Source organism: Telopea speciosissima, chromosome 5, assembly GCF_018873765.1.
Source record: "Telopea speciosissima isolate NSW1024214 ecotype Mountain lineage chromosome 5, Tspe_v1, whole genome shotgun sequence".
Classification (NCBI taxonomy): domain Eukaryota; kingdom Viridiplantae; phylum Streptophyta; class Magnoliopsida; order Proteales; family Proteaceae; genus Telopea; species Telopea speciosissima.
The window spans coordinates 14,136,878-14,163,078 of NC_057920.1; the positions used below are offsets into that span (position 1 = coordinate 14,136,878).

The 26,201-nt window shown below is 39.6% G+C and overlaps 1 protein-coding gene across 2 annotated transcripts; it reads left to right on the plus strand.

Moving 5' to 3' along the window:
- The first annotated feature begins 11 nt into the window (after positions 1-11).
- On the plus strand, positions 12-25,734 carry LOC122661689. 2 transcript variants are annotated; one of them, XM_043857170.1, is made up of 7 exons: positions 12-26; positions 588-653; positions 4,703-4,707; positions 4,905-4,914; positions 20,005-20,099; positions 22,037-22,639; positions 22,703-25,734. In XM_043857170.1, exons 6-7 carry the CDS (start codon positions 22,170-22,172, stop codon positions 25,221-25,223), a joined length of 2,991 nt encoding a protein of 996 aa, XP_043713105.1. In that variant the 5' UTR covers positions 12-26; positions 588-653; positions 4,703-4,707; positions 4,905-4,914; positions 20,005-20,099; positions 22,037-22,169; the 3' UTR covers positions 25,224-25,734. The 2 variants fall into 2 exon arrangements, with proteins under 2 accessions (XP_043713105.1, XP_043713104.1); XM_043857169.1 differs by lacking the exon at positions 12-26 and having other exon boundaries at positions 22,037-25,734.
- The last annotated feature ends 467 nt before the right edge of the window (positions 25,735-26,201 follow it).

Genomic DNA, 26,201 nt, shown 5'->3' on the forward strand with positions numbered 1-26,201 from the left:
GGGTTTCAAGCAATCTCCATAACAAGGTAAAGTTTACCACCGTCGGTCAATTGTGCCTTTATGGCTCATGCAGCTTGTTTTCAATTTTCATTCGCCATTTTTAGGGTTGTCTTCGACGTGTGTTCGATATGTTACTTTTTTTGCATGAATGGGGATTTTCTGGCTTTGACACTCCGTGCTCTTATTTTTGACCCACTCCACCTCGAGGAAATCATCAACTAGGGTTTTCGGTTTTCGTTCAGTAGCTCGCCTCGTAGTTAACTCAATTTGAGTTTCGGAGGTGCGGTCTTCTGTATTGTAATTTTGAGTTCCCATTTAGAAATGGTTTCATTTCATCCCTGTACTTGTTGTTTGTTTTAATTGTTTATTTCTATTTGGGTTCCTGAATCAACGTAGGGATTAACCCTACGATTAGTTGCCATTTTTACCCTAGAAATTTGATTTTGTTCAACCAGTTTATACCCCCAATTCAGTTGTTTTTTTTCCCAGTTTAGTTCGGTTTATCAGATTATAGTTTCTTACTAATTTGAATTTTTTTTTTCTCATTCTACATAGTTGATTTTTATTGCTCCATTTGATGCTTTCAGAAATCGAATATTCTTCATTTGGTTATTATTGGCTGCAGATTCGAATCATGCCGTATCCGTATATTTGTCTACCGGTAAATTTATAACTTTCAACTGCTAAAATTTCATATCATTTCCTTAATTCGTGCATTTTTTGAGCTGGCATTGGTTAATTTTTGCATTAGGTGACTTATTTACATCATCTTCTGCTATTGATAGCCTTGCATGTAATTGATACTGTGTCCTAACTAAATGTACTTGTGAAGATCGACTTACTAATATGAATTTATCTAAAATTGCCAAAGAATTCATGCAACGATACTTCTATATGCTGCTATGCTGCTTTAATAGCCTCTAGGAGTGGAAATAATTTTTTTTTATCATGCTTCTACCAATTGTAGTTGTGACCTTCTTGCTATGGAGTGTTGATGGATTTCTTCAATGTCTCTTTAAAAGTGTAAAGTTGCATAGTATTTAGGCTTTGGCTTACCATTTAGGTTTAGGTCCTCTTCCCTCTATATGTTTCACACTGTCAAGATTGTAATTACCATTACTAACTGTAAATGTGCATGGCATTTTATTTACAATTTAGAACAGTTAGCATTTTAATTGATATCTTCCTTACTGTTTTGCTTGTTGAAATGCTGGTTCAATCATATATGATGAAAGATGGACTAAAACCAAAAAGGGAAAAGAAATGATAAACCAATTGATCCCTGTTGCCATAAGCAGTTTTTTTTTATTTTTTATAAAAAATGTATGAAGTATAAGTCGAGAAATGAATGCATGCATAGATGGTGAAAGTTCACGAGTTACATTTACAGGTAAAAGAATGTACAACTACAAAGTTTGATGAATACTGTTAGTTGGTGTTAAATGGCTGTGGAAGTTTTATAATAACTACTTACATTTATAGGAAAAAGAATATCGACTACAAAGGTTACTCAATATCATTAGTTGGCGTTAAATGGCAGTGAAAATTTAATAGTAACTAATTTTGGATGATTTGCTTGATGGGTATTGAAAACATAAGATGACGTATTTTGGGGGCATGGCCTGCTTGATTAACCATATGCATAAGGCTTACAAGTGAATCGGATCAGCCACTTGTCATATTATTACTGCTAATATCTCTTGATCGGTAATTTTATTGACCTCACTATTATAGAAAGGGGAAAAAATGGATCTTCTTTGGACAAAACTGAAAGAAACTTGTTAGATTTGACTGAACCAGCCCTTTAAGAAATTTTATTTCTGTATTCCTAAATGCATGCACCCAGGCCTATTCTTATAAAATGACAGTGAGTCAGTGATTGGTTTCTAATACCCAACTCCTTTGAGTGGAAAGTTCTATAACATTTATCACTTGGTAAATTGTGGTGATATCCTTTATAATAACCATTTGTGTTGACTGTTGATTGCTTGAGGACTCTTTCTGTAACAAAACCGCTTATTCAATAGGCTTGGATTAGTTGATTAATATTTACATCGAAATTGTTTTGCCCGAATGCTTGTATGATTATTCTCTGCCTGTTCTTCTTATTTTTTTTTTATTATGTTATTGTAGTCTTGAAAAAGTATGAAATCATTGTTGCTATTGTTATTAAAGGACTTGGAAGTTTTTTTCCTTTAACAAGTTGATTTAACACATTTAAAGACCTTCTAAAATAATATACTCTACTGGTCAACGGTGTTGAAAATTTCTACAGTTGATCTGGCCAGTTTTGAGAGAGAATGTTTTGTAAATTGAAATGAGGATACTTTAACCAGACTAAGAATATGTTCTTTCCTCCCTTGGTTCCCTGTTGATTTGTCATAGTATACAACAACAACAACAACATCATCATAGCCTTTCCCAACTTAATGGGGTCGGCAAATGGATCCTAGAAGAGACAGAAGCAAAATAAGTAGGAAATAAAGGGGGTGGGGCATAAAACATTGACACAAACTCTAGGGCATCTACCATAACTATGAACCGCTTCTTAACAACCCGAGATTCTGCTCTTGGTCTCGAAATGGGGTGTGAAACGGAGCAGCATCACATCATCAAAGTCCAGCTAAAAGGGGTCGACCGCATGTATCTTTGATCTCCAGTCACTTCTATTTGAGGTCATACTAGGAACAAGGCCTAGGCAAAACATGTCTTTCCTCACCACTTCTCCTAGGGTTATCTTAGGCCTTCCCTTGGTTCTTTTGGTTCCCTCAATTAGGATCAGGTCACCCTTCCGAATTGGGGCATCCGGAGGCCTTTGTTGAACATGACCAAGCCAACTCAAACGACTCTCTCTAAGTTTATCATGTATCGGAGCAACTCCTAACCCAGCTCTAATAAGATCATTCCTTACTTAATCCATTCTAGTTTTCCCACACATCTATCTCAACATCCTCATCTCTGCAACACCAAGTTTATTTATATGACACTTCTTCACAAGCCAGCATTCCGCTCTGTACATCATAGCTGGTCTAATGACAGTCCTATAAAACTTTCCTTTAAGCTTTAAAGGGATACGTCGATCACATAGAACTCCAGTTGCACCTCTACTTCATCCACCCTATTTTAATCCTTTGGGCAACATCATTATCTATGTCACCCTCCTTGTTTATGATTGATACCGGAGATATAAATTGGTTACTTTGCTGGATTTCTCTCGCACCAATATTCACTCCCTCATTATCCATACCAGAGCTGCTAAAGTTACACACATATATTCAGTCTTAGTTCTACTTATCTGCAGACCTTTTGATTCCAAGGCGGTTCTCCATAGTTCCACTTTAGCGTTAATCCCTGCTTTTGTCTCATCTACCAAAACAATATCATCAACAAAGATCATACACCAAGGTACCTCATCTTGTATGCCTTTGTTTAAGTCGTCATTGATAAGCGCAAATAGGTAAGGGCTTAAGGCTGATCCTTGGTGTAACCCAATTGAGATTATGAATTCACTACCTTGCCCCCTATCGCTCTAACGCTAGTCACCACCTCAGCATACATATCTTTAATTAAGTCCACGCATATACAAGATAGTTGACACCCTTCTCTTCTCTAGAATATTCCAGGTTAGCTCTCTGGTCACTTGTCGTTTCTAGTTCTATAAACACCATATGAAGATCTTTCTTGCCCTCTCTATATCTTTCCATGAGTCTCCTCAATTAGTGAATTGCCTCCAAAGATGATCTTCCTGGCATAAATCCGAATTGGTTTTCCGAAATAGTAGTCTCCTTTCTCAGGTGAGATTCAATAACCCTCTCCCATAGCTTCATCGTATGTTTCATTAACTTTATACCTCTATAGTTATTACAGTTCTGAATATCTCTTGTGCTTTTATAAATTGGGACCACAAAGCTTCTCCTCCAATTATTTGGCATTTTCCTAGTGGTCATAATCTTGTTAAACAACTTGGTTAGCCATGATACACCACATAGTCCTACGTTCTTCCACACCTCAATTGGGATCTCGTCTGGGCCTGGTGCTTTACCTACTGTCATCTTTCTTATCACTTCTTTTACTTCTGACATTCTAATTTTTCGTACATATCTACGCGCAGGGGTGTTCCTATGGATGACGCTTTCCGTAGCCTTGACCCTCGGTGAGTCTTCATTAAGGAGCTTGCTGAAGTACTCTCTCCATCTCTCTTCAATATCCTCATCCTTTATAAGTACTCTGCCCTCCTCACCTTTAATACAATGAACATGGTCTAAATCTCTAGTCCTCCTTTCTCTTGCTTTAGCTATTTTAAAGATGGCCTTATTGTAGAGATCATCGTATTTCTTTGCCCTTGCTTTCCCCACAATCTTCTTATCTTCGTTTTTTGGTAAGCTTGTATCTCTAGTCCTCCTTTCTCTTGCTTTAGCTATTTTAAAGATGGCCTTATTGTAGAGATCATCGTATTTCTTTGCCCTTGCTTTCCCCACAATCTTCTTAGCTTCGTTTTTTGGTAAGCTTGTATCTTGTTAGATCCTCTACTTCTTTGGAGCTTTGCCATGTTTTAAAGCAAACTTTTTTGGTCTTAATGGCATCTTGGACTTCAACATCCCACTACTAGGTCTCTCTAGGAGCGTGCTGAAAACCTTTCGTATTCCCCAAAACCTCTTTAGCAACCTTTTTTATACAGGCTGCCATCTCGACCCACATTGAGTTGGGGTCTCCCTCAAGGTCTCACTTTCCTTGTTTGACCACTTTATCCGTAAATGGGATCAGGGGCTCCCCTTTTAATTTCCACCACTTTTATCTTTGGACAAATATGTTCACCTATCTTACGCTTCTGTGAAGTGAGGCACATGTCCAGCACCACCATTCTGTGTTGAGTGGTTAGGCTCTCCCCATGGATAACCTTGCAGTCTTTACAAAGTAGTCTGTCGGACCTTCTTGTGAGGAATAAATCAATTTGGCTGGTATGAGGTCTGCTGTTGTAGGTAACTAGGTGTTCTTCTCTCTTTTTGAAGAAAGTGTTCACAATGGAAAGACCATAAGCTACTGCGAAGTCTAAAACGGACACTACCTCTTCATTACTTTCTCCAAACTCAAAGCCTCCATGTACATCTCCATAGCCTCTACAATAATTCCCAACATGGACATTCAAGTCACCCCTTTTCTCCCTGCCAAAACCTTGCACTAATTCATCCATGTGTTCCCAGAATTGTACCTTACAACTTTCATCCAATCCTACTTGGGAAGTGTAGGCGCTAACAACATTAACAACCTCTTTCTCCAACACAAGTTTGATTGCTATAATTTTATCCCCAACTCCTTTAACATCCACGACATCATTCTTTAGCTCTTTGCCAACCACTAGACCCACTCCACCTCTATTACTATGGTCTCCTGAATATCATAGTTTAAAGTCATCCAACGCCTTAGCTTTTCTGCCCTCCATCTAGTCTCTTGAATACAGGCAATGTTAATCCTTCTTCTCCTCATAACATCAATCAACTCCATACTCTTGCCCGTTAAAGATCAAATATTCCAAGTTGCAAACCTAATCCTCCGCTTACAGACTAGATTCATGACCCGCCCATTACCATTGTATGTGAACCCATGACTACGAGATACCGTATACAGGCGATGAAGCGGCACGTCGCAAACAGGTAATGCTCTAGAAGAAGAGTGATAAGCCATGCAACAAAGATATTAAGAACTCTAGAGACAAGAGAAAAGAAAAATATCCATTCAAAATATGATTGGGTATGAGACTTAAGTAAAGAAAACAAAAGACATAGGATCCATGCAAAAGAGAGATTGGCTGAATATAGTAACGGTGCCGGCTGCCTACCTGACACACCAATAAGATAGGTAAAATAATGGAAAAAAAGAAAGGTGTGCGAATTAACACAAGGAAGACAAAGAAAAGGAGAAACCCTAATGCAGCAACATCAAATAGCAAAAGCATGCATCACAATTATAACTACTTGAGTAGAGAAACCTTAATGCTTCAACATCTATGCTTTAACAGGAGAAAAAAAAAAGACGATATAAAGCCAAGAGCACAGCCAAGAGCAACCCTAGTGTTTCAGCAACAAATAGCAGAAGAATGTATCACAATTGTAACTACTTAAAAGAGAAGTTCAAGATATAACAGACAATGCCACAATGTATATAGTAGGGATGTACAGATATAAAAGTGTTGTACTCCGTGCACAAAAACTTGGCAGGTAGTGGTAGTACTAACGCAAGCAGGTAACAGATATAGTGATGAATTAGATACTAACAGACAGCTTTACCGCGTAAATTATAGAGCACGAAACACAAAAGACTATTACTAGCAGGAGCTAATTCAATGGTTATTACCGCTTTACTGCATGAAACACAAATGGCAACCAAGTGGCCCTTCACTTGAGGGTGCTGAAAATTCTTACCGCAGTGCTGGAATATGGCGTAGCCTGGGGCACGACGTAGCTTGAGTGCAGCCTAGGGTTGGTTGTGTGAGAATATGAGAATCGTGGGTTTAGGGGGGACGTTGGCTGTGCAAGGGGAAAAAGGGTATGGTGTTGGCTGTGGTAGGGTTGTTGATAAGGTTGTGGGTGAGGGGTGTGAGTCTGAGAGGCTAAGATCGAAGGGTTTTAGGGGAAATCGTGCGTGTGAGAGAAGACCTAGAGTTAGAATCGAAGAGATAGAAGGATCTTCGGTTAGGGGATAGAATCGAAGAGATAGGGAGGATCTTCGGTTAGGGGATAATTTCTGAGTGCCTTGTTAGGCTCCTACTGTTGTAGTTCCTCTGTCTTTTGTTTTTTAATTGATTTCATTGTTGCCAATGGAGTGTTCTACGTACATAGTCAATGTACAGCACACTGTTAAGGCTCTTTAAGATGTTATTCAGGGCTGACCAAAAGTCAACCATGATTTTTTAACCCCTGTTTCTTTCTTTCTTTTTTTTTTTTGTTTTATCGGATGCAACTGTTCCTCAATCTTAAGCTGACATCGTTTGTGATCAGACTTGTTAGTTTCTCTGTGAATATATTTGAAAGTGGCAAATATTAATGAAACTGTTTTCTTTTCAGGTAAAAACATCTCTATTATGGAATTTTGGTTATTTTGAACATATGACTATTTCCTCTCTTATAGTAAATGTCATGAACTAATTTATGTTGTCATAACTAATTTACTATTTATTGTAAATGGACTTCTTGATTACCTTTAAGACATTCGCACTTGTTCACTACCATTTCTGGCTATTTTCTTTTGATAGTTTTCTCTATGAAGCACATTATAACATGTCCGTACATTTTTATTTTAGCAGTCTTATCTTTTGTGGCTTAAGCCTGTTGAAATAGGATTTAGGGCTTGGATTTGTATATCGGATCAGCCACTGCCAATCCCAAGTCAACTCAGCCGAGTTCGGTCGAGTTGGTCTAAACTTGGGCACAACAATGGCCCCCGGCCTGTTTCAACCGAATTCTGCTGGGGTGGGAGGGGGGGGGATCAAGGAGTCAATTGGGTTTGGTCCTGGCTGATCCAAAGTCAAGTCAACCGATGCGGGTGATTTAATTCCAAATGTTTAAATCTCTGCTGTTGACATATTAATCCTGATATAAATGCAACCATGATTGGCGAAAGTTTTTTAGACTATTTTGATGTCTTTCAATATGAAAGGATGTAACTGGAAATCTGATGCAGATACACTACTTTGGACCATCCCAAACCCAGTTGGGTATCCAGATGGAGATGAACCAGGTCCAGTTTTAGTTTTTGGATCTTGTAGGATTTTAGGAATTTATGTTATTTGGGGAAATAATTTCTTTTAGTTTATTTTATTCTTAGTTAGCTACATAGGATATTTGGTTTCCCAATTGTTCTTAGTTTCCTAGTTAGAGAGTTAGTCTTATTCTTAGGAGTCTTTTATTTCTCTTTATATATGATGTAATTTCCCATCGTTGGAGATAGTTTGAATAGAATGGAATTAGAGTTATGGTTTGAGTAGCCTGGGGCTGTGTGCGAGTGCACTCTTCTCTCCCCACCCCCCTCTTCTTATGCAATTTCCCCTTCCTCCCTGCAATTCTGAGTTTCATCTCAGATTTCTTCCCACTCCCTACCGGCCCTCCACCAATTTGGTGTCAAAGCCGAAGGATCCATCTCCTTCCCCCACCAACCTCTCTCTTTCTTTGCCTGTCTCTCTCATCCCAAAACTCCTTCCCGTTACTGCTCTACGTACCAGTAGCATTAACCAAAAAGAAAAAAAAAAGGGAGGTCTCCCTTTTTCCTTCTCCGAAGCCTCACCCCCATCTCATCCCAGTGCTGCACATTACTGAAACAACCCATCGACCCATTCCTCCCCTTGATTCCAGCAGAAGACCCACACCCACACCCATCTCCTTCGACTCCATTGAAAACCAACCACAGCAACCCACCCCTGCGATTCCCATCGCCAAACCCCAAACCCACTGAACCCCTACCCCATCTCAGTAACCCTTCCTCTTGCTTTCTTTCTTCGATTGAACCCCCTTCCCGACTCTAGGGTTCCACCGATTAAAAAAAAAGGTGAACAGAAGAGAGAGCGAGAGAATTGAGAACTCGAAAAAAGAGAGAGAGAGCAAGAATCAGAGAACCGAAGAGAAGCAGAACTCATACCTGGTTTTGGAAGGTCGTCATCACAGTTCGAATCTTCCATTGTTCCGGTGTGATTGGGATCTCTCAATTCAAAGAACGAACATCAAACAGTAGGCCAATCTTCTGTTTTCGTTACCGTTGGACAGAGGTAGACGAACAATAGTCCTCTGTTCTCATTAACGTTGGCACCCTCCTTCACATCAAAGCCTTCATTGAAGTCGTGAAGCATCATCCCCCTCCTTGTCAAAGTCATTCTGCCATTTTTTGTACGCAGAAGTCGCGTGAGGAAGATCCCTTCTGTGCAGCCAAACCCCTCTGGTTCTCCCTGTCCAAGTCGAACACGGTAACCCACTCACGAGTCCCCTTTTGTGCTGTTACTTTATTTTCTTTAATTTCCTAAACTGCCCTCCCCTTTTAGTCTAATTCTGGCTTACCCATTATTTTCAATTTGTTCCAAGTTAGCCCTTAGCCTTTAATTTTTAATTATTCTTTGTATCCCTTCTTTAGGCAATCCTTCCAGATTCCTTTAATTACAATTCTGCCATCATATTATTTACTTCTGTTTATTTACCCATAAACCCATTACATCATGGAAGTCGATCGGTAAGATTTACTCCTTTCGATCATAGTTCGAGAACTCGCGAGATCTCGGTTTTCTGAGAGGTTGAAACCAGACGTCATACGAATTTCAAAAGTGTAATTTCTCGGTCCCCCGAGATCTCGACCCATCTTATCCTTAAAAGTGTCATAACTCAACAGAACTCGAGATTTCTCGATCGAGTTCTGTCCAGAAGCTCTTTTCTTCCCCTTTGAAGGCTGTGAGCTCAATTTACCTCCGGATTTCAATGTACAACCTGCTGGAGAGGTGATTCAGCTACACAATTGAAGGATTCAGCTACAAAATTGAAGGATTCATCTCAAATTTGAAGCATTTTTCAAAGGTAAACAAAATTTCCCCAAATCTATGGAAAATTATGTGCAACAGTACATCAACACTATGTCATGGGAAGACTCTGTGGCACTAATGGGGACTGAATGCGTGATTCAAGGGAATTTTATGTGATGATAGTTGTAACATTGTTAAACAGTTTGATGTATCACTTTAACATTTCTAATGCTTATTTAAGTTGTTTTACATTAATTGAACGTTTTGCTTGCTTTCTATTACTAAATTATGTGTAGAGTATTTTAGTACTTCGTCGCCTACCAACCTAGGGTCCGAAGTGAAACTCCTATTTGGACTTTGTTTTTGCAAAATCTGATAGTGTCATTGTGTTTAAATGGCCTAAAATAGGCTGAGTACCAAGTTTCAGACCCAAACTAGGTCTAAAACCCACCGAAACCAGGTTTCGAGTTGGAAAAAAAATGCACCAACTTGACCGAGATCTCGGTTTTTCCCAGGGTCGAGTTCCGAGTTTTAGTACCTTGCTTTCGTTTAGATATGGTTTCTGTAAATTGCAAACAGAACTTTGTCATCTCCATACATGGTTTGTTGATTTGAAGACAGGTTGTCAAGAGCTTGCCAATAATAATAACAGCTTCTATCATAAGGTGTCAGGCATGATAGAATCTTTCGAGAGCGGATCAGAGGTGGCCATTGAACGTGACGATCAAGCTAAACTGAACGGTGCAATCAAGGTTGCAGTTGAAGGATTGATCGATTATCTGATTTCAGTTGTGAAACTCCACGATCAGATTCCCATCAAAGAAACGTCGTTTACTAACGACCATTAGAAGATCGTGATGGTTGATCATGCCATGCTCTGGATCATCGCTCCATTAAGGTTGATATTTGTGGATGCCGATCGAATGGTATTGATTCTCTCATTTTACAAAACTCGTGGACGAGTTTTTCTCAACACTGGGGGAATTGACACAGATACACTACCTTGGACCGACTCAAACCCAGTTGGGTATCCAGATGGAGATGAACCAGGTCCAGTTTGAGTTTTTGGATCTAGTAGGATGTTAGGAATTTATGTTATTTGGGGAAATATTGTCTTTTAGTTAATTTTATTCTTTGTTAGCTACGTGATATTTGGTTTCAAAATTGTTCTTAGATTCCTTATTTGAATTAGTGTCCTAGTTATAGAGTTAGTCTTATTTTTAGGAGACGTTTATTTCTCTTTATATATGATGTACTTCCCCATCAATGGAGATAGATTGAATAGAATGGAATAGTTGAGTTATGGTTTGAGTAGCCTGTGGGCTTTTTGTGCGAGTGCTCTCTTCTCCCACCCCCTCTTCTTATGTGATTTCTCCTTCCCCCCTACAATTTCTGAGTTTCTCACAGATTTCTTCCCACTCCCTACCGGTCCTCCACCAAAATCTGTTGATTGTTGGAAGTTTGAATAGTAAGATCGCCATATTAGGCATGAGCTACCATAACTTCGAAGTTGGCTAGTTTGACTTAAAAAAAATAAAGCAACACATTTTATTGACTTGGGTTGCTTAACTAGTTGATTCTTATTTTGTTACACTATTTCCTTTCATGATCAATGGATTATTTTCTGCAATTATGTTATAATTAGGAATATTGATTCAGGTACTCCCCATTTCTGATAAAACAGGCACCTCTGGATATTTGCTCCACATGTCCTGGGAGATGTCTTTATTGAGTAGAAACATCTAATAAACTAAATTCCCCATCATAGGTTGTTTCAGAAATTTTCTTTTTGCAAATTTATACGTTAACAGTGAAACTCAAGTTTGTTACTAGAATAATACTGAAATTCTGGGTGCACCCCTTGTAAGTGGAGTTCAGTGGGGCTTGTGGAATGCGTTTTTTATGTTTCTGTCAGTGGTGATTGCTTTAAAAGTTGTGTTTTTCATTCTATGATGGAAGAAGTATTAGTCAGTAAATCTGATTGCAAAGTGATCCAACCAGGCTATTGTCTCGTTACATTTCCCAATTGGAAGTTGACAATTATTATGATACATCTTCCATATGGAAGCTACCTAGTGAACCAGCACACCCCACCCACTTGAACTATAAATTTCTTATTGTCTATTTTTGTACCTTAAACCATTGGATTGGAATATTCTATTTGATAAATGAAAATTTAACTACAGTGAGACTTTTTCTTGCACTTGTCTTCCAGATAAAATGACTTCAACCCACATCACCTCTGCAAATGGACCTTCATTAGGTGGTGCAAATCTTGCCAACGACCATTCTTCCAAAAATTTTTGTTTCATGACATTGTGTCACACTTGACTTGTGTCAATGAATCAATTTAATCCACAAGTTTATTTGGAAGTTCTATAAATGAGATGGAGGAGGTTTAGTGGACAGTTTGGTCCTTATAAAACCTTTGGTATTTCCAACAAAAGTCTATTTTTTTTGGGGGGGGGGGGGGAACATCAGTTCCCCTATTATTACTACTCGTGTTACTACTTTTGTTTACTTGTGATAGTTGTGGTTATGATCACTGTCAAGTCTGACATTATGCCACTGTTTTCTCAGGAGGGGCATTACAATATGTTAGTACACAGCTCATGTGAATATATAATTCTTTCATTGATTATGCTTGTTGAAATGAAAGGTGGTTGACCTAGCCACTCTAGAAAGAATAAATAAAAGAAAAAGAGAAAGATACTGTTGATTTACTGTATTGACAGAGTACTCCCAATTTGGATGGTGTTTGGTGGCATCTAAACGTAATTAGCGGTGATTCAAGATGTAATGGTTCTAATTGGGCAACTTTTTGACCTGTTTCTCAAGGGTACTGGTCCTTTATTTTTTGTTGTGATTTTAACTTTTATATCTGACTTCTTGTCTTCCTTTATTGTCTTTGTTTTTTGATTTTTCTTCATAATATCAGATTTCTATTGAGTTCAAAATCCTGAACCTCAGTATTGAATGACTTCTTTTATGAGGATATTTATATATTGAATATTTGGCTCACTGATTCATTCATGCTATAGTTGTCAAGGTGTCGCCTTGGCGTCTAGACAGTTTTGTTGGGATCTAGGCGACTGTCGCCTTAGTGCAAGGTGCCTGGCACTAGTTTTATTAGTATTGAACCCGGTTCTGGCACTTATTTATGCCAAATATCATTTAAGTAAGTGAAATAACATGACCACCGGTGTGCGTTAGCACAGTAGTTTGATTGCTGGGGCTTATGCACTCCATTCGCTGTCTACTAAACGAGAGAACTCAAAATTAGGAATTATGTTGAGCAAAAACGTAGCATCTAGGCATTCACGCATGTTACATCATCTGTTGGGAGTTCGACTACTAGGTAATCAGGACCTGATAACTCAGCTGCCTCCCTCCCTTTTTTGGCAAATCTTGCTTATGCTAGCCTTTGCTAGTTCGATGGACTTGTGAAGTGGACAGAAGTTCCATAATCGAGATTTGGGAGCGAGACGCGCGAAAGCCGTTGCTTGTTGCTTGTTGCCTTTTGCCTTTGCTGGGGTTCTTTGGAACTATCCAATGATTGCCCTTCTTCACTGCAAACATTTCTGGTACATCCACTATGTGACTTAACTTTCACATAATGGATGCCGACTCCCCAGGAAACATCGTGTTCAAATAGTTCCAAGAAGTTCTCCATTTTCACTTTACAACAAATCTAGAAAAAATCTGACTCGGAGGGAGTACGCGCGCTAGCGGCACACTGCAGGCGGACATGCGGTAGCATTCATGGTGGTGCTTCAGGATTCCAATGTACTGAGTCCAAGGACCACTGCCGCTTTGTTACTTACTTTCGAATATACTCCTTGTTAGCAAGTCTTACGGGATATTAATAACGCATTCTGCGTTAGCCTTATGGACACCGGAAGCCTTCCTAGGTCACGAGAAGGCGAGTTTGCGCCCCGTATGAAGCGGCTTTTTTAATAGCAAAAACGGAAGGGGTTTTCTTAGACCAGGTCGACCGCAGGCTGGTTGTAAATCAAGCTGATTGTAAATCAGGGCGCAGGAGTTGAAATTCGGCCTTACTTGTTTAGGGCAACTCCCTTTTACCTCAGGTGTCTGGAGAAGCGGATCCATACTCATTCTAGATCGGAGAGGGAGAGAACTATATCTCTTTCTTGATCTGCCCACTGGCCGCCGAAGTTCTCATTCTACCTTTCCAACCAGCAAGATCAGAAGCGAAGCGAACGGGCGGTACCTACTTGCTTGTTAGAGGTAGCTTGCTTTTTTTCCAGTTGAAACTTCTGTTCAATATTACTTACCCGGAACTAGAGCAAGTCTATTCCTTTGATTCGGCGGATTATTTTGGGGGAGGATGCCTATTTCTTTTGATTTGACGGATAAAAGAGCACATGACTCAGATGTTGCTTCTTCGGACGCGGAAGGATCGATTTTTATATTTCATTTACTTAAGATATTATTTGTATCCAACAAACTAATACCCCCTATTTGAATCCAATAAAAATAGTTAAAAATCAAATTCCAAAATGATTAAAAGTCAACCCCCCAGTTCAAGAACAAAATCAAGATTTTTAATAAAAAGCGGTAGGTGAAATTTTCAACTTATAGATAAGATCATATTTTCTAACAACAGTATGAACCAAATGTGAGACTAGGTATACCAGGACAATGACTAATTCCAAGAACAGTATAAACCAAATGTATGTTTTGATTTTTCAAACTTCCAATGGCTTGCTTCTTCAGTTTTGCTCACTTCTAGTTCTATGTTGGTTTTTGATGACTTGATGTGGCTTAATACTGATTTTTTATGACTTGATGTGACTTAATGTTGATTTTTGATGACATGATGTGGCATAATGTTGATTTTTTATGGTATAAGGCATATATTGTAGCATACTAAATAATGTTAGAAAAGAGGGGAAATAAATTATAACACTTAGGTGCCTCGGTCGCCTAAGCGCATAGGCACCCCTCCACCACCTTGGGTCGCCTGGCCGTCTTGACAACTATGATTCATGCTTTTCTTGCTTGATTTAAAATACAATTTGTTGAGATATGTAACACGATAGGGGGAGTCCCCCTATTATGGTTTATTTCCTTTATTGCTTTATGTCTTTAGTTAGTTTCCTAGTCTAACTAAGTTTCTTGTTTAGGCTTTAGGCTTAATTAGGTAAGAGTTATATTCCTTTTGTAATTCTGTTTTGGCTTAATATAAATACATGTTGGCTGGTACAGTGGAAGTGACATTCTATCCAGCAGCCCTTTTCTCCCATTGTTCTCTCTTCTTCTCCATCTGTTTCTATATTTTCTCTTCTCTTTGCCAGACATTGGTTACAAGTTCTGGGATTATTTACATGGTATCAGAGCTATAACCAGTACCTGATTCTCTACCGTAATTGCCGTTTTGAGAGTCGTTTTAAGTTTCTGGTGAACAAGGAAACCCTAGTTCATAGAAGAAGAAGTGGACCTAGGGTTTTGTACGGTTTCGACGAAGGTTTAAGTATTTGTATCTATTACTTATGAAATTGATGAATCATAACTGAATCGATTCATCTTTTTTGTATCTTGACTGTGGTTCGAATCAAAATTTATTTCTGGTTTGTTGGTCACGATTTGCTAAAGCCAAACAAACCGACGCCTCTGCTGAAGATGTATCTGAATTTCCTATGCTTTCTATTTGCTGAAGTCTGAATCGATTGCTGATTTGAAATCGAACTCGGGTTTGCTGCTTGATGGTATCAATGAAGTGTTGGGTTGGTTCTTTTGAACGGCCAAGAAGTTGCTGCTTTGTTCTTGGTTCATCGATTTGCTGAATAGATCTGCTGGAACTCTCGATTTTGCTGCTTCAAATCTGTTCGAATCTGCTGTCATCGTTCCCTGCCTTGATCCATGATTCTATTAAGTCCTCTGGTTCTACACCTCTGGCTGCCGCTGCTTTGGTTCTGGTATTTCCTGGTTTGAAGGATTGGTCGATGGCTACTACTTCTGATCTGGTTTCAAGGGTTGATTCTTGCTGCCGGAAGATTTATTTGGATAGATTTCCCCCCCCCCCCCCCTGCTAGTGGCTTCGATTCCCTCAACCCTTGTTACTTTGTTTACCGCCCCCAACCTTGCCGTGGTGTTCACGCCTCTGTTCCAGTAAAGGGTTTGGGTTGCCTTGGTGTTATGTCGTGGAGAAGAAGGGTACTTCAGTACAATGACAAGTATGCCCCTGTTCACTATGAGTAGTCCTATTTAGCCCTCTTATGGTATTAGATTTACGTAGTTCCCACTAGTCCTTTAGTTATTTGGTTTTCCCTTTACTGTTTGGTTAATTACAGTTTTGCCATTCCCCTTGAGAACTTGATTTATTTACCAAACCACCATTAACCCCTTGCTATTGCCTATTATGTACTTGGGTGGGTCCATACAAAACCCAATTGGGTATTTTGACCTGATTTTTGCATCACTTGGATGGAGATTGCATGAAGTAATTACGTAATAGCCATTAGGCTTATATTTTTGTCATATTTATTTGTGGGGTTCCAATTTTTTTAGATTGGCCATGCGTGTCCATTATTTGCTATCGTGAGGGGAGTTTGGAAACTATTATTGGGATTTTATTTGTTACCGTGTGGGGGTGATTGAAGATTTTATTTGCTGGTGCTCTTGCTTATAAGATTTGTTGAGATGCTGATTATTGTTTGTTATTTGTTCACTTGTAATGTCTGTGAAGATGTCTACTACAAGCAATTTTATCTGAGATTTGGAGCTCAAGATAGACTTTTGTGTAGTCATTGGAGCTGCATTTTTATGGGATTTTGTGTAGCCATTGGAGCTGCACTTTTATGGGCTTTTGTGTAGTCACTGGAGCTGCACTTTTGTGGGATTTTGTGTAACCATTGGAGTTGCACTTTTATTTGTCTTTGTTTGAGCAGGTTATTAGTACTTGCATTTTGTTGCCTTCATTGGGAAGGGCGTTTGATGTAGCCATTGGGTGTTGCATTTTGTTGTCTTCCTTGGGAAGAGTGTTTTTGTGTTGATGTGTTGCTGATTGGATTTGTTTGGGCTGCTATTGTAGATGGATTTTTTGATTGGAGTGCTGCTTTGAGCTCGCTGGCATCTATAACTACATGTGTTCAAGACTGGTGCTGCCTTTCATAGCTATTCTTGTTGGTCCAAGCTAAAGCTTTCCTTTGATATATGTGTACTCCAGCACTGGGGGGAGTGTAAGATATGTAACACGATAGGGGGACTCCCCCTATCGTGGTTGATTTCTTTTATTGCTTTAAGTATTTAGTTGTTAGTTTCCTAGTCTAACTAAGTTTCTTGTTTAGGCTTTAGGCGTAATTAGGTAAGAGTTATATTCCTTTTATAATTCTGTTTTGGCTTAATATAAATATATGTTAGACTGGTACTGTAGAAATGACATTTTATCGCACAGCCCTTTTCTCCCGTTGTTCTCTCTTCTTCTCCATCTATTTCTATATTCTCTCTTTTCTTTGCCAAGCACTGGTTACAGGTTCTGGGATTATTTACACAATTCATACCCTCTAGCTGTGCACTTCTTTTCCTATTTGAAACTGCCTTGTTGATGTCCCTGTTCTATTTTTGCTTGATGTTTCTTTCGGATAACTACTGTTGAATAACTTGACTAGTGATTAAATTATTCAGACTGAACTGAAGTTCTATTGGGATGGGGAGGGAGGTATATCTGCTCTTTCCCATTCCTCTGGGAATGCTTCCTTAATTGGTTTGAATATACGCACTTGTTCCTTTTAGTGTCACTTGTCTACTTTAAATGAACAAGTTGCTTTACTTCAAAGTACCCTAAAGGAAGATGAGGGAAGCATTCACTGTACAATGGATGTCTAAAACGAGCTTCTTTTGGTAAATGAGTCAGTAATTTAGTAGTGCTTTCATGTGTATGCTGACCTGGATATCTATATCTTATCCCCTGATATTTGCAAGATTTTGTGGGCCTAGTGAGTCTCTCTATTCATAATGATGACACTCTTTTAAATCCATCCCCATTAAGAGTCAGATTAATGATGACTTGTAAAAATTAAGACCTCGAAGATGATAGATTTTGCCTCTTCTTCACTGTAGTCTTTGATGTGGATCTGAAAAGAGTTGATTGTGAGTTAGAATCGTTAGCAACTCCACATATTTTCTTCATGCAAATATGGTTGCAATTGCAAGGGGAAAAAATCTGGTATCTACGTAGGTGATAGAAACTCATTGTATGACATTTAGCTCGACTGCATGTAGGATGTTTGCCAAAATTTGCTTCTATTTTTGAATTTCCATGAAATCTTTGGAATTAACTTGCCATAAGATCAACTACTTAGTGGGAAGCATGGTTCAAAATCTCGCGATATATCGTCGATATTTCGGTATATTTCGGATATCTTGACACTGTCGAGACGAGATGACCATACAAAATGAAAAAAGTCCAAATTTCGGTATATTTCGTGAAATTTCAGTATATTTAGTGAAATTTCGGTATATTTCGTGATATTTCGTCGAAATTTCGTGATATTTCGTCGAAATTTCGTGAAATTTCAGTATATTTCGTAAATAAAGTGTATTTAACAATTTATACATCAGGGTCCGACCGTATACTGTCAATCAAGGGTGCAAACCCAAAACACAACTTTGAGTTCATTTTTTTGCAATATGAAGGTTTAAATGTGTTTATTTAACTTAAATAAGGGTGTACATGAAGTATCTGGCCTTAATATGGCCAAAAACCCACCGAGATGGAGTGCCGAAATATGGTAGAAAAAATACCATATTTCAGCGAAATTTCGGTATATTTTGAATATTTCGGATATCTCGACCAGCCCGAGATACCGAGATATCACGAGATTTCAAACTATGGTGGGAAGTGACCTTGAAATCCTAGGAGAAATAGCAACAATGTCTTCCCTTATTTGATGCCCATTATGTTATATTAGCTTGATTGCATTCAAGATGATTGCCAAGTTGCTATATTTTGGGTTCCATTGAATTGTTGGTGTTCACCCCATGCATACGTAAATTAACTTGCAATGAGGTCAACTATCTGATGTAGTCTGGGCCACTCGAACCAGCATGAGGTGGACCAGTTTCTTCAAATCGAGCCGGCCAGCTTTTGTTGGACCAGCCAACTCGGTGAAGATGGAATGCGCCCAAATCGTGGGCTTGATCCAGCCCACATGGGCCTAGTTAACTAGTTAATTAGTTGCTTTGTTTGATTCTTAGTTTTAGGAAAGTATGCTAAATTCTAATTTTTTCTTTTGTAATTAGTATTAGTTACTTACTAAGTCAAGTCTCCTATCCATGATAGGATTTTATATCTGTTTTTTTAAATACTATGTAAGGCCTTACCTAGCAAAAGGGACAATTTGGATATTGAAAGATATGGAGTTTACCTTGCACATAAGCTGTGTGAATCAGTTTTGGGGTGAGAAACCTTGGTTAGTAGCCTTAGCAGTGAGAAACTCATCCATCGGTGGGACACCTTGATTCTTCTTCCTTATACTCTGTTTTAGTGCTATACAGGTACTGTTTTCCTCTCAATCGATTCACTTCTGTTTCTGAGTTTTTTTTTTTTATATAATTTTTTTTATCACTGTTTGTTTGGGTTTCATCATTGATATAATTCCAGGTAACACTGATTTAACACTTTTTTTTATCCTGTTCTGGAGCCTATTTTCAGTTTGACTACCACAGGGCATTCTGTGCATCAGGTTTGACCTAGATTTTGGGAATTAAAAGAGTACCCTAGGAGGCAAACTTGACCGGAAAGAGGGCTTCCTATGCCCTGGTTCTGGAGCTACTTAAAATCTCCTATTTTGCAGTTTTTTCGATGTGTCAGATTTAGGATTTTCAAATTAATTTTAATTCAGCCTTTGGGGATTTGATTTAGATTATTGAATCAGAGGTCTCATCCAAATTTCAGACCAATCTGTTGATCTGATTGGACTTAATTTTAGTTTCAGTTTCAGTTTCTGCGATCTCAGCCTGAGAGATCACTGAACTGTGGTCAATATTGGGGTTTGCTATCTGAGTGGGGTTTGTCTTTGGGATCCTTTCTGGGAGTGTTTTAGAGTTCTTCCTACCTCCCCCTCTCCCCCCCCCCCCCCCCGGCCACTCACACACAAAAAAAAAAAAAAAAACTATCTCACTGGGCAGTAACTATTAGATCCTAGGAGAAGAAACTATATCTTCCCATATTTGAACATATTCCTTTCAAGTCTATAGTCTACAGTTAGCAAGCCTCACAGCCTCCTAGTTGAAACTCAGTTCTTTTATTATCTTGACAAGCATTCCCACACTTATGAGTAAATATCAAGTTTTTTACTCTGATAGGTTAGGTCAATTCCTTCAGTATTCTCTGCTTCCAAATTTTATAATATCTCCATGTTTAAATCAGCTGCTGACTCAAATAACTGGACTTGTGAATCGTAATGAAACTTTTAAATCAGTTGCTTTTGCACTCTAAATGAATGCCTATGCTGTAGCCTCACTTCCACTGTTTATATGATGTACAGATTGAATGATCCTATGAATGCATGCAACGAGCACTGTCACCAACAAATTATTTTGAAGCTCCTCAGTTCTAATTTAAGAAGGTTATAGTGGCAAGGTAACTTCACTCTATAGCTTACTAGCTTCAATGCCTCCTCTGGATTATTTCTTGTATAAGCAAAAAAAAGAAGTATCTGGAGCTAATCTATGACCACTGTTGCTCTAACACCCCTTTAGAGTTGGTTTTCTTGCTGGATGCTTCGGTTAAATAGAAGGGGAAGGGTCACTCAAAAAGAAACACCACCAAGATACGCATAGTGCCTGAACCATGAGTCTTATATATTGTGTTAGGATAAAATATTTATTAAAAAGTCCAGAGAACATTTTGAGAAGGAAATCAAAAAACAATTAATTGTTATAAAATCAGAGGCATGAATTGTGTAAGTTGTTATTCCAGTTAAAATGCTATGCAACTGTGGGACATAAGACTTCTTGGTCAAGCCAAAAATTGTTGACTGGATGCTCCTACCCACCATGACGTGGCATTCTTATTTATTTTTTTTAACTTTTTCCTTATCTCTAAATAATATGTAAAGTATGGATAAAAATAAGAAGACAGTAATCCCATTTACACTTCTGGTTATCCGTTTTGGAAGCTAAACATGTGTTGCCTGATTCCTTATAAAGAAGGAACGAAAAGAAAGACCAAAACAGGAGGACCTGGTCAGTCAATAAAAAGTGCACAAATCAGTGAGGTTATAGGACCCTGAATGATGGCCCTGATTAATGATATGGTGTGGTTGGATCCTTTTAACTCTGAGAATTGAACAACACTTCTTGGAATGATTGATCATCCTTTCATTTGATTAACCCATTTTTATCTTATAAAGTTTGGGATCTCTCTCTTATTCAGTATGTTCATTCACAGTACAAAAGGATAATTTTTCCAGTAGTCATAGCCTTTTTCCCTCTTTCCTTGGGTGGTCTTTTCTTTTCTTATTGGATTCGAATGTTATTTTCTTTAGTCAAACTGTTCGTATTTGATTCAGATTTTATTTTCTAGCTTTTGATCCTCATTAAATTTTCAAAGTGACCTAAGGAATGGTGTAGTGGTCTGATCCTCATTAAAACTTTAATCTAATTTCAACCTTGACTGGTAAAAACACCAAATGAAAAAGAGTATTGTTTTCTTGGCTATTATTTGAGATGCACACTGACCCATCACATGATTATAAGATTGCCTTGAACATTCCTGCTATGCTCAAAACTCATCTGTGCATGCAAATATACATCTTGTAGCTGCTGCTTTTTACCCACCTTTTTTCTTTTCTTATCTCCTTTTGTTACCTTCAAACTGGATTTTGTTACTATCTACCATACAAGACCAAAATTTCATTTAATGCACATCATCAAGGAGTGCAGAATATGTATCAGTAAAAACTCTCACAGTAACATATCCCAGTCTAATGAAAGCTTTTGCCTCTCCACATGGTTTAATGTAGGGTTAATAGAAGAAAAAAAAAGGGTGTACCTGGTGCATGAGGCTCTCACCAGTCACCACCATGGGGTCTGGGGAGGGTCATATAATGTAGGATTATGCCTAAACTTTTGTAGTTTTTATTTTTTTTGGTAAGAAATTTTTGTAGGTTGAGGTTTCATGTTCCATGGGTATACCTGAAATGATATGGTAATTGCACTCAGTAATCTTGTCAATGTATTGTTTATTTAAAAAATCTGAACTTTTACGACAATTTCATACTTCTACATTTGGTGATATTTGAGTACAATGTGTGGTAGGATATGAGTTTTAGATAGACTGATGCTGGACTTGTGGCCAATCCAAGGTGTTTCTTGTCAGATGTATTGTTTGGGTTGGCCACGTCATCCAATCACACAACAGTGAATGATTATTCTTTGCAGAGACACCAATTTGAGTATACTGTTGTATAATCTAATCATTCATTCATTGGCTTTTGGATATTTATTGTATTGTTTTAAGAAAACCTTTAAAACAATTATTTGTTCAGCCAGCTTACAACATTATATGTTGCACAGAACCGCATAGCCTGGGTGTTGGCATATATATACCTCCCTCGTTCTGACAACAAAGTGAACGGGAGAACTTTTAGCATGCTACAAGGACTGCTTCAAAACTTGGAAGTACCCTGACTCTTTGTGATAGCACAGTATGAAGCTGGAAGACTTCTTTACCTTGACTGAGATGAAGGATGGGCTCACTGCTCTTGCTAGGGTTGAAGAGCTGGTCTCCATAATGCAGCAGGAGAAAGATACTGTTGTCAAGAATGTCGTGGAGGCAGCGAGACAGTGGTCCACTGTTGCAAGTACCTTAGCAGCAACAGAGAGTAAGGACTGTCTTGATCTCTTCGTTCGGCTAGATGGACTTTGCTTCCTTGGCCGCTGGCTTCAAGAGGTGAAAAAGTGTAGTGATGACATCAGTGATAGTTTTGCAGAAGAGTCGATCACTGCACTTTTAGCAGCACTTGAGAAGCTTCCCATTGATGAGGATACATTAATTTCTTCAGGCATCAATGTGATTATGAAGGATCTTTTTGGTCACAAGAGCAGTAGGGTTCAAGATAGGGCAAGAACTTTATTTGATGGTTGGAACCAGGTAAGGGATGAGGATGCAGATCACCAAGACATTGAGAAAGGTGGGGCATGCCTGGAGGATGAGGTTACAGCTAGTGCAAAAGGTGCTGCAGAGAGTGGACGCCCAGAACAGTCAAATGGCAGTGTTTTCCCATCGATGGGAGGTGCTGATGAGGATAGGCATTTAGTAGAGCCATCTGGGGGTGAATTTCAGCCTCCACAAAGCTCAGATGGCTCTCATTCTCGTAGTGCTGAAGGTGTAAAGTTTCATATGCCTACTAATCAGCATACCTCTCGTATACCTTCAGGCCAGACAGATGAGGATGGATGTCAAGGATGTCCTCTGGAAAGCCAATCTATTATGGAAGAATCCTTTTCACATCCTGCAGAAAGTGCAACCTCCACTGGGACATGCAGTTCTCCGGTTCTGCTGAAAGTTAATGCTGAGGGTAAGTCCTTGGATATTCCAGAGCTGAAAGAAGCCCCCGAGGATGCGAAAGAAACAGATGGAGTGAAAGATATCCAAGATAAGCCTGGTAGAGAGGAAACATCTGCTGTTTCTACCCCATTGGAGTCCAACTCTATCTCCTTGACTGTTAATGATATGCCGTCTGTGATGGAAACTGCTGCTGAAGAAACACTGGTTTCTGAGGTGAAGGGTGTGTCTGTTGATGATGAGTTGCTAAGACCTTCCAGAAGCACAGGGGAATTCAAGACTACAGGTCAAGGTGATGAAGGTCTTTCTAATGACTTGCAGGACTTAACTAGTGATGGGCATAACTTAAGAAGCACAAAAAACCTGGAGACTTCCTTTTGCAGGACTGAAGATGTTGGAGCAGGATCTATTAAAGATCTTGCTGGTGAGTCGAGTTCAACGGTATGCAGAAGAGAGGAATTGGCAATCGCTGCTGATGTCCCCAAACTGAAGATGGATTTGAAAGCCTCAGACAAGTTTGAAGAGAGAAAATTAGAAATGGAACTTGAGTATGGAGTGGATGATGCCCTGGAAGTGGCTCGGCAAGTTGCTAAAGAAGTAGAGAGAGAGGTAGTGGATAACAGAGAACCATTCTGCAGCTCTTCTTCTGAGAAAAATTCTGAAGGAGTGGTTCAGCCTGGTAGCCCTGATTCTATAAATGATGAGAAGGACCAACTCATGACAGGTCCACTACATGATTTGCCAACCGGACAAAATCTTTCTTGTGGGGCCTCTTCTCCAAGGGGAGAGGAGCATTTAAGGAGCTCGCAGGATGTAGATTCAAAACCAGAAAACTGTATGCAAGACCTGGAATCCTCCCAATTGACTGAAGCCGCTCAAGAACTAGCAGGTAACAGTGAAAGGGAACCATGTGGTTTTGATCTTAACGAGGAAGTCTACTCAGAGGAAATGGCAAGCCCATCAACTCCCAGTTCTGTCCCCATCACTGTTGCCACAACAAAAGCAACAGCTTCTGGAATTCCTGTGGCTCCTTTGCACTTTGAGGGGAATCTGGGATGGAAGGGCTCTGCTGTTACCAGTGCTTTCCGTCCACCAGCTCCTCGCAAGACTCCAGACGGTGAGAAGGCTCTCTCGGTTGAGGGGAGCAACCACAGTTCCAAATGCAGGCAAGATGTCCTTGATTTTGATCTGAATGTGGCTGGGGCTGATGATGATGGTGTCACTGATCTGGCTTTGACAAAACAAATCCCAGAGTCATCAAGTCTCCCTTCTGGGGAATCTTCTGTTGAGGTGAGTTCAAGAAGGGGAGAGAGGCTTATGTTGGACCTTAATCGTTCTGGTGACAATGAAGATGCTCCTTTGTCTGATTCAAGGACAGAAGGCCAGTTCCTTTATCACCACAGAAATGGGCATCGAAGCCCTTCCCCAGCCTCCTCGTCATCATCAAGGCAGCCTCCAGTGAGAAACATCGATTTGAATGACAGCCCGTCTTTCTTCGATGATACTTATGGCCAGCAGCATAGGCTTGTTATATCACCTTCCCAAGACATGAATGCACATGGAGGGTTTAAGGTGGATGATCATTTCATTTCAATCATGGGAAAGAAAGTGGAGGTCAACCGAAAGGATTGTGCACCTCAAACTCGTTCCTTCATACCAAATGGGCAGGTCAGTGAATCCTTGGAGGCTGGCATGGCAAGATCTGGACGTGGTGTGGTAGCACCCTCAGCAATGGTTCAAACAGCTTTGCCTTCTCGGTTGTTTGGGTACAGCAGCCTGACAGCAGGGTCCTCTACGTCTGTCACCCCAGCAGTGTATGGGTCTAGCCCTTACATGGTAGATTCTAGAGGTGCTCCTGTTTTGCTGCAGATAATGGGATCCCCAACAGCTGATCCACCTCCCTATTCCCGAGCATCTTTCTTTACAAGCATGACGGGAATGCAAACAGGTTTGAATGGGGTTGGGCCTTCACAATCTGGCTTTGATCTCAATGCGGGCGTAATGATGGTTGACAACAGCGTGAACAGGGAAGCCGGGGGTCTCAGGCCGCTATTTATTCAGGGCCAGGGTGGATCTGTGGAGGAGCAGATGAGGTCTGCCTCCCTGCCTCTGAATTCAATGGTGGGGGTCAGGCGAAGAGAACCAGACGGTGGGTGGGAATCGTATCCGGTTGCTTATAAACGGCAGTGGAATTAGAAAGTTTTGTTTTGTTTACCCAAGGCTGGTTTCTCCTTTGGGAGGAGCTCCCTTTTAGAAAAGGATAACAGAAAAGGTGCTTACATTACCAGAGATGCTCCAGAAGATAGATGAGCCCATTGGCTTATGTGGGAGGGACATGGATTAAACTGAATAAGGCTGGAGGATGGATGGATTGCCAGAGAAGAGATAGGGAGAGGGTTTCAGAGTAGGCTTGATTGTTCATCTCTCAATTTTTTTTTCTTGTTTAATTTTCAGGTTTTCATAGAAGGCTATTACAACCAGAAAAGGGAAAGAAAGAATAGCTGGGTCACCATGTTTCTCTGTAGATCTCTCTTCCTATCTCTCTATCTCATAAATATCAACAGGAAAAATGAAAGAATTGGGTATCATTTACTCGGGCTTTACTGTTTATGCCATGTGTATGTAACTCTCCTAAGGCCAACTCATTGTACAGACTCTAACATTCTTCATTCATGGGAAATATGGAAGGTTCTAGGCGTTCAACCTGCGAACTGGCGTTATTGTACGTTTCAGAATTAAAATGGTCCCCTTTTACTTTGTCTCGGAAGTCTCCAGACCATAAGGTTCAGTTTTTGGAACGAGTTAGGGACCCCATGGGCGATGTTGCCTTTGGACAATGTTACACTGTGCCCTCATCCGCGTAATGGGCCGGTTCAGTTAAATTTGGCTTCCCTGAATGGTTAGGTTTTCTGTACAGATTCAGGCAGTTTTACTTTCGGATTACGGAATGAATGGTGAATGAAGAGAAGGTCTGAATGGTTGGTGCCTAGTGGGGTTTGGAGTGGGAATAGCCGAATAGGTATAGAGGTTGGTCCATCATGCTAGGGATGTAAACGAATCGGATTCGGCTCGAATAGTGTTATATTCTTATCCATATTTGATTAGCTTTCGAACAGATTCGGATAGTGTTAAAAGGATACGGATATGAATATGATATTTTATCCATTTATTTGT